Raw genomic sequence first — 14,803 nt, 5'->3', positions numbered from 1 at the left:
GAATTTAATCTGCAGAGCTATTGAAGAGTGAAACCTGAAGCCGCTCCAAGGACGATGAATTGGAAAATAGCATTCTGTTGTTTGAGCGCTCACATTCATTTGAGTTTTGTTTGACTGTAATGTCAACAGTTATCAAGCAGAAAATGTGCCAGCGTGTCCGCAGAGTTTGTGCTTTGCCAAAGCAAAGTCTCTAGTTCACTCATTTTGCAGCAACTCCAGGCTCTGTTTTGTGGTGACACATCAAGGGAAAAGCTGACATGATGATGATGATTTTGATCACCATTTTAGCAAAACACAGTTACTGCTTTACACCCGGTACTAGTGGAAGCAAAGCGGGATAAATAAATATGTTGTGGTTTAGATAATGGGCCTGTTGTTCTTGTGCTGACTTTATTTAGTGCTGGTTTATTTGTTTTATTGCTTTTTGTTGGGAGATTTGCATTTGAAATGCATAACTATATTTGTCTGTGCAAATTGCATATGTAGTTGGATTGGATTTTTGTTTTAATTTAACTATATGACCTACAATAATTAATTGGACCAAACACAACTGGGTGGATCTTTATGATGCTCTTATTTTAGGTAAGTTTGAAAGTTTGATTTCTTCTTGTTGCATACATTAATCCTACCTCATTTAGGCATTAGTTACAAAGCACTGGGTAGCATTTGTGATCTCATTTAAAATGCACCGAGGTCTCCTTGCTGTGCATAAGTTGTCTCCTAAACCCATTATGGTAAGCTTTAATGGATAAACTTACTGTACTATTAATAGGCAAGGTTACTCTACCATAGCAGCACTTGACCAGATGATATCTGACTCCTCCTGCAGTGCCCGTGGTTATCGTTTGTTTGCCAAAAAAAACAATGCATCATTGAGCCGGACATGTGCAATATTCATGTTCAGCCAGTATTTAGCCTGGGGTCTCTACTGTTTGTTTGATAACCACTGTAGATCATCGCTGATGAGCCTCCCAGATGACCCTTCAGATGAACGTTTTAGATAACCATTTTCTGCTTTTTCATGCTTGTAGACCTGACCTTAGGCTGACTGAAGGCAGAGTTGTTAGACAACTGATAAACAGAAAATGACAAATTGTCAATATATTTTAACTTTTGTGTCAAGCTATAAAATAATGTTTATTTGTCCTGTTGTCTATTTGTTAGCAAGATTACACAAAAAATTATCTTTCCAATTTTAATTAAACCTTTAGGGTTATAGCGCAAGCGAAAGAGCACATTGCAATTGTTTTGGTGTGAATCAAAAGGTTAATGTTTGATTTTTTTTCACAATTTTGTAATAACTAACATTAACTACAACTGCAGCTTTTCTCGTTATATGAATAGATCAGTTGCATTTTTCTAGAAAAAATACCTAATGGGCCCTACTAAGGAGGGTATGCAAAGAACTGTAGCTGTTTGAGAATATGGGCGTTTGTAACAGAGCTACAATAGCTATTAATGTGAAATTGATGTTATTATTTTGCTGCTTAAAGATTTAGATGTGTGTTTGTGTTGTATTTATGTATTATTTCTTCGAGTGAAGTTTGGCACCCATCTAGTTTTGCTGGTATGGTTTCATAGTCTTGGATCCAAATGTGACTTTTAGAGAAGAGAAATCATATTTTAGTGGCCGGTACATTTTACTGTTAATTTGATAAACTAAATAAATGCGTTTTCCTCTGTTTGTCTGACCATGACCCTGCATGCTCTCTGTGACTACAGTACCCCTGTAAACACAAACTACTCAAAATAATATTTTAAATCCAGTTTGTAGAGCATTCAGTGTTGTCCCGCTCATTGGCATTTGCAGGTGCCGCACAGCCTGCGCCTTGGTTGGAGAACAGGAAGCTGGAATGCTTATCAGAGCTCATGACCTGGCAGTCCGTGGAGGCTGCTGCTGGTAAACACAGGATTAATTGATGGATTTAGATTCAGAATGCTTTGTGTCCATTTTAGAAACGTCTGGGAGCAGAAATGAAGAATAAAATTAGAATAAGACTGTAATCCAGAAATTAAAGGGCCTGAAGGTCAGTATCAGTTCTTATGCAGATTCACTGTTTGTCTATGGTATCATCGGTAGTGTTGCATAGACTGAGCATTTTGCAGTTATTATTAGGTGTTATCAGTGTGTCAAAAATGAAAGCTTAAAGTGGCTCTGTGTCATGCTGTTTCACTTCCTTTTTACAGTCTGTTAGCCAAAGAAATTTGAAATTAAAATGCATAGCTGGCATAATTTGGTAATTATTTATAATTATTTATCATTTATACATGTCCTATATAATATTCAGCAAATCAAGAATATGTTTTACTTGGATAACTGGAGGTAATTGTTAAAAAAAAAGGCTATCTTTATTAATAGTGCCCATATTTATTTTCATTTCTCCCAACTTTCATGTGTAACCTAGATTTTGGGCTTATTTTCTTTAAATGGAGCATCTTAGAGTGATTCAGGGGTTAGGTGATGTTGCTAGGTGACACACACCTTTATACAGTTCCAGCTGTAACAAGAATTGAACCTCAAAAAGGAAAAAAAAGAGAAGCTTTGTGTACAGCATGTATGCCACAGAGAAATAGGTGTAACTATGAGATGAATGTGTTGTCAAGAAGAAAAAACTATGACAAATTTATGTTTGTGGTGGTGACTGTGGGCTCAGCCCATAAAAGCAGATGATCAAGGGTCTTTTATTAACACTGGTATGAGCAATGTGTTTTGCTCAGCAGAGGAGAGAAAGTGATAAGTCATGATTTACCTTCTTTCTCTGTCCTTTCCCCCCTTTTCTTTGTATGCACATATGTCTAAATAATACGAGTGTGCAAATAATTAATTAGATAAAGAATAAACCGTTCAATTGGGATCATCGGTTGGCTGTTTGGCAATAGACAGGGCAGCTCACACTGTTTAACCTAGCTAGATAGGTGTTTCTTGCGTTGAGCTTCCTGTGTTCCAGTCACCCAACCACCATGACACAGTGACCCTCACATCTGCCAGCTGCTGTTCAAAGGCGTGACCTGTTCTTCATCCAGAGCTCATTCACAGATAGCAGAGTATTTAGTGTAACTGTGGCCCATTTTATGTAATGAATGAGAGAAGCTGTGTAGCATTTAATATTAAGAAATAACACTTGTTTGTAAGCAAACTGCTTGAACGGGCATTCAATTGATAAAAAAGGAATCACCATCTATTTTCTCTTGAATGCCTGTGTGACACTCTACATAATCCACTGTCAGAGACCTTGAAATATTTAGTGGCTTCAATTGTACTCATTTATGTGTGTTTTTCGTTCCCCCATTTAGTCCTGCTTTCTGTGCCCTTGCCTCTCTGCCCTACCTTAATTGGTTTGCATATTCCTAATAAGTTCCCTGTGTAATTATAGCTCTTTGTAGGTATCCTTCAGTCTTTTGTGAGTCTATATGTTTATTCTACCTCTTGTGGTCCCTGTGTTTTGTTTTGTTTTCTTGGATTTTGTGTTTCTGAAGTTGTTTTTTTGTCATCTCTATTAAAGCTAGTCTTTCTGTGACTCAGTGTCTTCTCCCATGGGGTTGTCATCACTAAACACATCTAACTGTCTTCTACAAAAGTAAATGAAAGTCACCTGGTTTGGACTTTTGGTCACATTAAATTAATTTAAAATTGTATCAAATATATCCGTAATGTAATCCCTGCAGGATCATGAGTTATGAGACGAGATAGCTGAAGAACTATGTGAATAATATAGCCTTCCTTGCAGAGATGATACAGCTCATGCATACCGTTAATGTTCAATTAGAAACAGCCTTGAGTCATTTTGGCTCCCCAAAGATTAAAGTTCTTAGCTTTGGCAGTACTTGCCATCATTCTAGCCCTAGAGTCTCTTGAAGTAGCCAGGAAGCTCCAACATCTCAAGTACAAAAGTCTGACGAGATCAGTAGTCATATTGGCAAAGACAAGTCTATGCTTTTTTCAACTTCCGTTACTGCATGGGTTCTAGCGTGAACATCTCTATGCAAACAAAAATGTGAGTCTTTAGCACAGTTATTATTGCTGCACTTCTTTATGGTTTTCGGTGCTGAATCCTACTGAAGAAGGACAAGAAGGGCAAGGTTAAAGCCTTCCAGATGAAATGCTCGCACCAAATCCTCTGTGTCAGTCTGCTCAGCCATCTTAAAAGCACCTGTGTATGCCAACACTGTGCACACCAAGCAACCATTGCAACTCTAATTCAGAAAAATCGATGCAGGTATTTCTGTCAAATGTAGCCTGATTGCTTTACAAAGCACTTGCTGTTAGATCTCCCAGATGGAAGCGTTCATTCATGGCACCCAAGAACCAGTGGAAAGATTTTAACCAAGCTGTGGTCCATCCTGGTACACTACAACCATGCAGGTGCTCCTGCACCAACATGTGCAACAGTACTGCTCCCCGGTCAAAGAAGTGTGTGAAATGGAACAAGATCAAACAAACTGAAAGGAAACTGGGGAAATCCTGGTCGCTAAAACACATTGAGATGCTACATTAGGAACATTATCGCAATAATGAATGAATGAATAGCGCGGTGGTAACTGTTCACCAAAAAACCCCACAGACCAAAGTATTGTAATTGTTGTGTAATTTTTTACAAGATTTAGAGTACATATGCTCCACATGTATACATACAATGTGTACAAACCAATTTGTAGCTTTCTGTTAGCCAAAATTCACAGAAATGAGAGTCTAACCAAAATGACGAATAGAGAATGCAGAACATCACTGGTGAATGTTCCCTTCACCAGTGAACCTCAGGCCTTCACAGCAGCAGTGAACCTCAGGCCTTCACAGCAGCAGTGTTATCATATCACATGTCAGGATTGTGGAATTTGTTAACATGTGCTTGCTTTAATAGAATGCTGCAGTCCAGTCTCATTGAATCAAGCTTACCTCATTTACCCCATCAGTAAATCTACGCTGATTATCTGCCTTATAAATCATTTTGGTGATGGTAGAAACTGACACACACAACTTCTTTTTGTTTGGCTGTTTTTATTTTTATTTGTTCCTGGTTTATTGGTTCGAGTCACCTTCATGCATATTTAGCATGGAGAAAGCTAACTGATAACGGAAACCTCACATGCATAAGATGCAAGTTTATTTAGAGAGACAAGAGCATAACTGCAGCCAGGTTCACTGCTTGGTCGCTTTCATTTATATTAAGTGAAACTTCAGCAAAGGCATGAATATAAAGTAAATAATTGAATATTCCCTGAAGTAAAACAAAAACACCTTCCAAAGTCTGTGTGTGTGTTTGTGTCTTTTAATATATGGATAGTTGAGCAAAAATGTCACCTTAGCCTATGCAGATTTCTGACTTTTTAAACTCAGTAAGCCATTTCTTTGTCGGCAGATTTTGATACATGACTTTTTGCTCCAAGTGGCATTTGACATGTTTTATTGTGTTCGAGCTGTATTTTCTGAAAGATGTAACATCAGTGTTCACACTCTAAAGGAATGTCAGTTCTAAGAAGCTGAGGATCCAGCAAAAAAGGATCAGGCATCCTCTTTCAGTTATTTCCCTGAATTCAGCAGATATCAGAGAACAAAGCACTGTTTTTGTGCTATGTTATAAATATATTTCCTAACCTCAGCTCCAGGTCAGCAGTCTGTTGTCATAAAAGTGCAGCTCTGTTTACTCAGACTTATAGATTCAGACAACATAGGCAAGGTGCTGCAGTAACTAATAACAGATTTTGTCTCGGAAGAAAGAGCACTGTGTAAATCATTTTTATTGTAGCATTAGACCACTGTGGCGTGTGCCAAAATGGCAGAATGATGGAAATATGTGAGAGTGAGTGCACACATCTCCACCATTTCTCACTGAATTCTCACAAAGAATCAGATTGTGCTATTGTTCTTTGTTTCTTTTGCTCCCAAGCAGTGTTTAGAAATGCCCTCTGCTGCAGGTTTGCGAACAGGATGCATGCACAGACGGGCTGCCAGTTCTAGCAACTGACTGTTGTGTGAGACGAAGTGTGAAGTAATATGCTGTGACCAGGATCCTGGTCAGACTGGTAATTCACTCCAATCACACAAAGAAGAAAAAGGGTAGAGAAGAACAGAGAAGAAGCAGTGGGTTAGCAGATGAAAGCTGAATTGTACTTTCTTCCTCTGCTTCATATCCATTTTCATCAGGTTTCACCTCATTTCCACACTTACATTTTCCTCTGTGTAGTTCTCCTAATGTCTTCTGATTCAAGGTCTTGCCTCTGAATACATTCACTAGATTCAACCTTGCTTGTGAGCACAATAAGTAAACACAATGGATGGGGGGTTTCAAATACTTCCAAAAAAAGATTACACTGTGGTGTAATAATAGCTTTGGTAGGAAGTGTCAATTGCATTGCAGGCATTTTCCCATGCACTTATTGCTTAAGTTAGAAACTTGACTTATGGCTACTAGTAACCTCTTTGTCTCTCTCTGTCCCCATACCCCCCTCCACCTTCTCTGACTTACAGGAAACAAGATGGAAGGATCCGTCGTATCTCTGATGAAGTAGAGCCCCCACTAGCACACTCCCGCCCTCCATTTCTTTTCCCCTCACTTTCAAAGGTAATACAAGGCTTTGACCTGCTGCTGCTACTCTTTTCTTTAATCAGGTTTGCATTTGCATTCAGACACAGTGCCAAGAATCCCACATGAACAATGTGAAACTGAGGGTTTTACCACTTAAAGTTACGGTTAACTCAGTGCCATTGATAACATTAGTAATTGTGGCATAACGTGTCATCCCCTTCTATGCATGATTGATTAATAGCATTTACTGGGATAAGAATTAGAGCCCTGATTAATATCTCTTTAATTAATACTGTCACACTTATGAGTATGGTGGTATTAAAAGTCAAAAGGTCGTGTCAAGATATTGTCATATAGACTAACCTGTCGGCATGAAAAATGACATTACCGTTTCCTAGTGATCCCCCTGTGTGTCTGAATGTTTCAGTGAGAAGAGCAAACAAATGATGATTTAATCCTGCTATATGTTTTCCAAAGACCTTTTTTTCATTTGGAATATATTTAAAGTAATTGTGCATTTGACGTAGTCTGCACTGCAGGGAATGAATGTAAGTGAGTAAACTCCGTCATGAAGTTGTACGCTAGACTGAGTAAGGCTCTATGGATGTGGTTTCGAGTACACTTCTTTATCTTATGGAAAGGACCCACTGGACAGCTGGCTGTGATGGAACTAGAGATCAATGGGGTGGAGCTGGTTGCATCAGTCAGACACCGCAGTGACAGCTGACAGCAGCCGACAAAGAAACAGTTTTAGAGTTTGACAGCAGTTGAAATAATTGGCGCATATAGGTTGTTGCAACTTCTGCTTGGCCAAACTGAAAATTATTTTTAAAAGTATGTACGGCTACAGAAGTCTTAGTGATTCAGCTTTTATTAAATTTCACACAAGCACATTCTCACTCTCATTTTCTCACATACTGACGCTTGGTCAGGACCTCTGTCACTTTTCGATGTGCAGTTTACTGCTCCGGAATACAATTTTACTGGATAAGAAAGAATAACAATGAAAAAAAGATAGAGCCTGACATGGAAGAAAGGAGTGTGACTGGGAAGCTGGGATGGAAGAAAGGAGTGTGACTCAATTCAATTCAATTCAATTTTATTTATATAGCGCCAAATCACAACAAAAGTCGCCTCAAGGCGCTTCATAGATACAGAGAAAAACCCAACAATCATATGACCCCCTATGAGCAAGCACTTTGGCGACAGAGGGAAGGAAAAACTCCCTTTTAACAGGAAGAAACCTCCGGCAGAACCAGGCTCAGGGAGGGGCGGCCATCTGCTGCGACCGGTTGGGGTGAGAGAAGGAAGACAGGATAAAAGACATGCTGTGGAAGAGAGACAGAGGTTAATAACAGATATGATTCAATGCAGAGAGGTCTATTAATACATAGTGAGTGAGAAAGGTGACTGCAAAGGAAAAACTCAATGCATCATGGGAATCCCCCGGCAGCCTACGTCTATTGCAGCATAACTAAGGGAGGATTCAGGGTCACCTGGTCCAGCCCTAACTATATGCTTTAGCAAAAAGGAAAGTTTTAAGCCTAATCTTAAAAGTAGAGATAGTGTCTGTCTCCCGAATCCAAACTGGAAGCTGGTTCCACAGAAGAGGGGCCTGAAAACTGAAGGCTCTGCCTCCCATTCTACTTTTAAATACTCTAGGAACAACAAGTAGGCCTGCAGAGCGAGAGCGAAGTGCTCTAATAGGGTGATATGGTACTACAAGGTCATTAAGATAAGATGGGGCCTGATTATTTAAGACCTTGTATGTGAGGAGCAGGATTTTGAATTCAATTCTGGACTTAACAGGAAGCCAATGAAGGGAAGCCAAAACAGGAGAAATATGCTCTCTCTTTCTAGTCCCTGTCAGTACTCTTGCTGCAGCATTTTGGATTAGCTGAAGGCTTTTCAGTGAGTTTTTTGGACATCCTGATAATAATGAATTACAGTAGTCCAGCCTGGAAGTAATAAATGCATGAACTAGTTTTTCAGCGTCACTCTGAGACAGGATATTTCTAATTTTAGAGATGTTGCGCAAATGGAAGAAAGCAGTCTTACATATTTGTTTAATATGTGCGTTGAAGGACATGTCCTGGTCAAAAATGACTCCAAGGTTCCTCACAGCGTTACTGGAGGCCAAGGTAATGCCATCCAGAGTATGAATCTGGTTAGATACCATATTTCTAAGATTTTCAGGGCCGAGTACAATAACCTCAGTTTTATCTGAATTAAGAAGCAGAAAGTTAGCGGCCATCCAGGTCTTTATGTCTTTAAGACATTCCTGCAGTTTAACTAATTGGTGTGTGTTATCTGGCTTCATGGACAGATAGAGCTGGGTGTCATCGGCATAGCAGTGAAAATGTATGCTATGTCTTCTAATGATGCTGCCTAAGGGAAGCATGTATAATGTAAACAGAATTGGTCCTAGCACTGAACCCTGTGGAACTCCATAATTAACCTCAGTGTGTGAAGAGGACTCTCCATTTGCATGCACAAATTGGAGTCTATTAGATAGATATGATACAAACCACTGCAGTGCAGTACCTGTAATACCTACAGCATGTTCTAATCGCTCTAATAGGATATTATGGTCAACAGTATCGAACGCTGCACTGAGGTCTAGCAGGACAAGCACAGAGATGAGTCCACTGTCAGAGGCCATAAGAAGATCATTTGTAACCTTCACTAAAGCTGTTTCTGTGCTGTGATAAGCTCTGAAACCTGACTGAAACTCTTCAAATAAACCATTCCTCTGCAGATGATCTGTTAGCTGTTTGACAACTACTCTTTCAAGGATTTTTGATATGAAAGGAAGGTTGGAGATTGGCCTATAATTAGCTAAGACTGCTGGGTCTAGAGATGGCTTTTTGAGTAAAGGTTTAACTACAGCCAGCTTGAAGGCCTGTGGTACATAGCCGACCATTAGAGATAGGTTGATCATATTTAAGATCGAAGAATTAATTAATGGCAGGACTTCTTTGAGCAGTTTTGTAGGAATGGGGTCTAAAAGACACGTTGATGGTTTGGAGGAAGTAATTATTGAAGTTAACTCAGAAAGATCAATTGGAGAAAAAGAGTCTAACTTAACATCAATGGTACTAAGAGTAGCTGTAGATAATATTACATCTGTGGGATGATTACTGGTAATTTTTTCTCTAATGATAAAAATTTTATTTGTGAAGAAGTTCATGAAGTCATTACTAGTTAACGTTAAAGGGATGGTTGGCTCAACAGAGCTCTGACTGTTTGTCAGCCTGGCTACAGTGCTGAAGAGAAACCTGGGGTTGTTCTTATTTTCTTCAATCAGTGATGAATAGTAAGATGTTCTGGCTTTGCGGAGGGCTTTCTTATAAAGCAGCAAACTATTTCTCCAGGCTAAATGATGATCCTCTAAATTTGTGACACGCCATTTCCTCTCCAGATTACGAGTCATCTGCTTTAGGGTACGTGTTTGAGAATTATACCACGGAGTCAGGTACTTCTGATTAGAGACCTTAGTTTTCACTGGAGCTACAGTATCCAGAGTCGTACGTAGTGAGGAGGTGAAATTATTAACAAGATAATCGACCTCTGTTGGGGTAGCGTTCAGATAGCTGCTCTGCTCTGTGTTGGTACAGGGCATTGAAGATGATAACAGTGGGTGGATTATATTCTTAAACTTAGTTACAGCGCTTTCAGAAAGACATCTACTTTGATAAAATCTACTCTCCACCGCTGTGTAATCAATTATTGTAAATGTAAATGTTATCAGGAAATGATCAGACAGGAGAGGGTTTTCAGGAAACACTGTTAAATGTTCAGTTTCTATGCCATATGTTAAAACAAGATCTAGAGTGTGATTAAAGTGGTGGGTGGGTTCTTTTACATTTTGAGAGAAGCCGATTGAGTCTAATGACAGACTAAATGCCATGTTGAGGCTGTCATTTTTAGCATCTACATGGATGTTAAAATCACCCACAATAATTATTTTATTTGAGCTCAGAACTAAATTAGATATAAAGTCTGAGAAATCAGACAGAAACTCTGTGTAAGGCCCAGGTGGACGATAGATGATAACAAGTAAGACTGGTTTCTGAGTTTCACAGCTGGGGTGGACAATGTTAAGCATCAGGCTTTCAAATGAATTAAAATTCTGTCTTGGTCTTTCATTAATTAATAGGCTGGTGTGGAAAAATTGCTGCCACACCGCCCCCTCGGCCTGTGCTTCGAGGTTTCTGGTAGTTAGAATGACTCGGGGGTGTTGATTCATTTAAACTAACATAATCATCCTGCTGCAACCAGGTTTCTGTAAGGCAGAGTAAATCAATTTGTTGATCAATTATTAAGTCATGTACTAACAGAGACTTGGAGGAGAGAGACCTAATATTTAATAATCCACATTTCACTGTTTTACTCTTTGGTTCAGATGTGGATACTGTATTGTTCTTTCTTTGTAATTGTTTATGTTTAAGTTGTTTGTTGCTGGTTTTTAGTTTGTTTTTTGTCTTTTTGGAAGCTGACACAGTTTCTATGGAGATGGGTTTTTGGGGGGGTAGCAGGAGGAGAGCAGCTGCAGAGAGGCGTGTAAGACTGCAACTCTGCTTCCTGGTCCCAACTCTGGATAGTCATATTTTGGGGGGTTTAATAAATTTGTCCATATTTCTAGAAATGAGAGCTGCTCCATCCAAAGTGGGATGGATGCCGTCTCTCCTAACAAGACCAGGTTTCCTCCAGAAGGTTTGCCAATTATCTATGAAGCCCACATCGTTTCTGGGACACCACTCAGACAGCCAGCAATTTAAGGAGAACATGCGGCTAAACATGTCACTCCTGGTCTGATTGGGGAGGGGACCAGAGAAAACTACAGAGTCCGACATTGTTTTAGCAAAGTTGCACATCGATTCAATATTGATTTTAGTGACCTGCGATTGGCGTAACCGGGTGTCATTACTGCCGAGGTGAATTATGATTTTACTGAATTTACGTTTACCCTTAGCCAGCAGTTTTAAATTTCCTTCAATGTCGCCTGCTCTGGCCCCTGGAAGACAATTGACTATGGTTGCCGGTGTCTCTAGCTTCACATGTCTGAGAACAGAATCACCAATTACCAGAGTTTGACCCCCGGCGGGTGTGTCACCGAGTGGGGAAAAACGGTTAGACACATGAACGGGTTGGTGGTGTACCTGGGGCTTCTGTTTAGGACTATGCTTCCTCCTCACCGTGACCCAGCCGCCCTCTTTCCCCAGCTGCTTGGGGTCTGCCGGGGAACAGCTAGCGGGGCCTACGCTATCTTCGGCTGCACCAGCTACAGGGGCCTGGCTAGCTACGGGTGAATGAAGGGTGCGAAGCCGAGTCTCCAATTCAGTAATCCTGGCCTCCAGAGCTGCAAATATGCTACATTTGTTACAGATATCATTACTGCTAAAGGAGGCCGGGGAGTAACTAAACATCTGACACAATGAGCAAGAAAGTGCAGGAGGGACAGGTGAAGTAGCCATGGTGCTAACGAGTCGGCTACGAGCTAAGCTAAGCTAGCGAAACAGTACAGAGACAGTGAGTGAATACTTTGGCTATAAATTAGGTAGTGAGTACACAGAAAGTGTGCTTCGGATGAAGCACGTGAAGATTATACTATGAAAGAAGAATGTATTTAAAAGTTGTTAATTAAATTGCTAAGCAAATAAGCTACTCAGAAACACCACTGTGTTTGAGCAGGAACAGGAAGTGATACTCTACCGCAGAGCGAGCGAACACCAAGTCTCCTGTCTGAGACCACTGCTTTTATGTTCCATCTCCTTTTTTTCTGTTACTTTTTGTTCAGGTTGAGCCAATTAACTACTGCAAGATTTAGGAAAATGTTGTGTTCAAATATCCTTTCTTACAATGCGTACATTAGAAGGTAAACTTCTCCCTTTATTGGTTTACGTCAGTAAAACATCCTGAGGCAGTGACAACACAAGCAGATCACTTGTACCTGTACGCCTATGGTGTCTTTTTAGAAACTGAAGGACTTTTACTGAAGTGTGCTGGTCTACCTTGCGTATGAAAAGGGGCTCCCATTTTCTGAACACATAACCTGGTCTTGAGCAGGTTATGTTCAGAAATTTGATTCATGCTGCTTTTGGAAACCATCTGAAAGCACCATGTTTTCACGGTTTCTTTTATGCACAGCATGTTTTAAGTGCAACAAAGATTTGCTGTGCAAATATATTTTCTATGTGCAAGTTATTAAGCTGTGCCTTGCTCTAATATCAGAAATGAGGTCCAGCTGTAAAGTTACAGCAGCAACAACTATGGATTGCATTGTCACTGGAATATACATGCATTCAGGTGCTGATGCAGAACGTGTAAGAATGTTTTTATAGTTTACTTGATTCTAATCTGTTGCTGAGTTTGTTTTACGCTGCTGGAATTGCAGCTTTTATAATACAGAGCACACACCGAGAATACCTGCTTAATCAATAAAATTAATTCATTTGATCTGGCAACAAACTAAAACTATTTCCATCTCTCCTTTATTATGTGACTTTAATGTTTAAATGTAACCAGTTTAAAGTTTCAGAGCTCTAATGTGCATCTATCACATTAGAAATAAACAGTAGCAGCCAGAGAGTGCACTCAGGATTTATTATTCTAATTACTGTGAATTGTAGTTCTTGTGATACTGAATTCACACCTCATCTATTAGTTGTAGTATCAAGTGTGCCTCCCGTGTCTTATTTCTGTGTTTGCGCCTTGGGTCCTTTGTGTTTCATTGCAAATCTTGTTGCGTTATTATGAATGTCTTTCTCAGTCTCCTTTGGCTATTTGCAGTTTTACTTTGAAGATCTGTTTTCTTTCCTGTCCTGTGTTAGTTTTGCTTCCTCTCTATTTCCTCCCAATCGTCCCTCCAATTGACTGTCTTCACCTGTGTGCGATTGCTTTCACCTGTGTCTTGTTATCCTCCTTTTGGACATTCACTAACCAGCCCACTGTGTATTAATACGTCTGTCTCCCTTTTTATCGTGTCAGATCATCTGTGCTTCCTGTCTTGCTGACATGTATTCTCTCTAGAGCTGCTGTGTGTTTCCTTTGTTCCAGACTTGTGATTAATCAGCAAAATAAAGGCTCTTTTTTCTGTACATCGTATACTTTAGTTATCCTGAATTTGGGTTCACTCTGATCACTCTGATCTCAAATCCATGTCAAGGCATGGGGAGTAAGTAGGGAGTAGATCACAAACTGGTTCAACTAAATACCAGCACCATGAAATCTGATGGTTCCAGCCAGGCATTAATGTATGAAGAGCTCGCAGTGACAACTGGTTGGAGTGACATGTTACTATGACTAACATTGCAGTTTTTTAAGCTCAATCTGACATTACATTTACTAAAGTTTAAATACAAACAGAATGCAATGAAAGCAAATCTCCATCCAATATAGATTTTCAGCCTTTCCACTTTTGCACAGAGATTTTTCCAGATTCTCTTCTATTTAATGATATTGTGCACTGCATATGATGAGATATTCAAAATCGTTACATTTTGACTTTGAGGAATTTAAAATTGGGAGCCTGATCTTGGTATTTTCCTTTAAAAAGTAATGGTTTCAGTTTAAACAATTGATATGGTTTATGAGATTTGCAAAAATAATTTGCAAGTCGTTACACTTCTTAGATTAATTTTACATCTTGCACGTTATTTGCATCTTAATTCTCTCACAGTAGGAGATGTAAAATAAAACTAACAACTAGTTACTCTGAAACTGGGCTACATATGAAATGTTATATATGTAACATATCTCGCCCTTAATCTGTGTCTTTCATTTTTCATTGGTGCCCTCTCTCTTTTTAGCTCATCAAATTCTTTAACTGTTACCCCCAGGTGAAAATTTTCTCTGTTGCCTTCACCCCCGGTAGCTCCGGTTGGCAGACTGTTGTGGTGCCTGACAGTCTGTGCCCTCTGTCACAGGCTTACGGGACAAATATAGATCTGTGGCAGTTGTTCCTCTCTAATAGCGTACATACCAGTGTAGGCACAGTGGGGGTATTTCTGTCATGCTTGTAAGGGAAATACAGTTTGCAAGGCATTAATGATCTACATATGGAGTTTCAGGAATAGATTTAGCATTTCATCTGTTCAAATTATTTAAATGATGTTCTTGTTTCTTAATGTGGTTTGTTGTGTCAAAATGTAGAGCTATTTATACTTCCACAGTCTCAAATGGAAAGAAGCGAGAGTGAGCTGTTATTTTTTTGTTTTTTTCAAAATGGATTACTTACAGGAAGTATGTATACATAAAGGTTAACAGGTTCAACCCAC

At 39.5% G+C, this 14,803-nt stretch overlaps 1 protein-coding gene across 12 annotated transcripts in view; it reads left to right on the top strand.

Moving 5' to 3' along the window:
* rap1gapb (RAP1 GTPase activating protein b) overlaps window positions 1-14,803 on the top strand; it is an 85,642-nt gene that overhangs the window by 45,158 nt on the left and 25,681 nt on the right. For all 12 annotated transcript variants that reach the window (XM_084929258.1, XM_084929259.1, XM_084929252.1 and 9 more), the window contains one exon: window positions 6,467-6,560. Coding sequence is in view for 7 of the 12 variants with exons in the window: in XM_084929252.1 (XP_084785378.1) it covers window positions 6,467-6,560 (94 nt within the window). In the remaining 5 variants the exon portion in view is untranslated. The remainder of the gene's footprint in view (window positions 1-6,466; window positions 6,561-14,803) is intronic.

Source organism: Perissodus microlepis, chromosome 5 (genome assembly GCF_051167445.1).
Source record: "Perissodus microlepis isolate ML-2025 ecotype Zambia chromosome 5, ASM5116744v1, whole genome shotgun sequence".
Classification (NCBI taxonomy): Eukaryota; Metazoa; Chordata; class Actinopteri; order Cichliformes; family Cichlidae; genus Perissodus; species Perissodus microlepis.
Note: the sequence above shows the minus strand (reverse complement) of the source record. Positions and strands in the feature narration are given on the sequence as shown.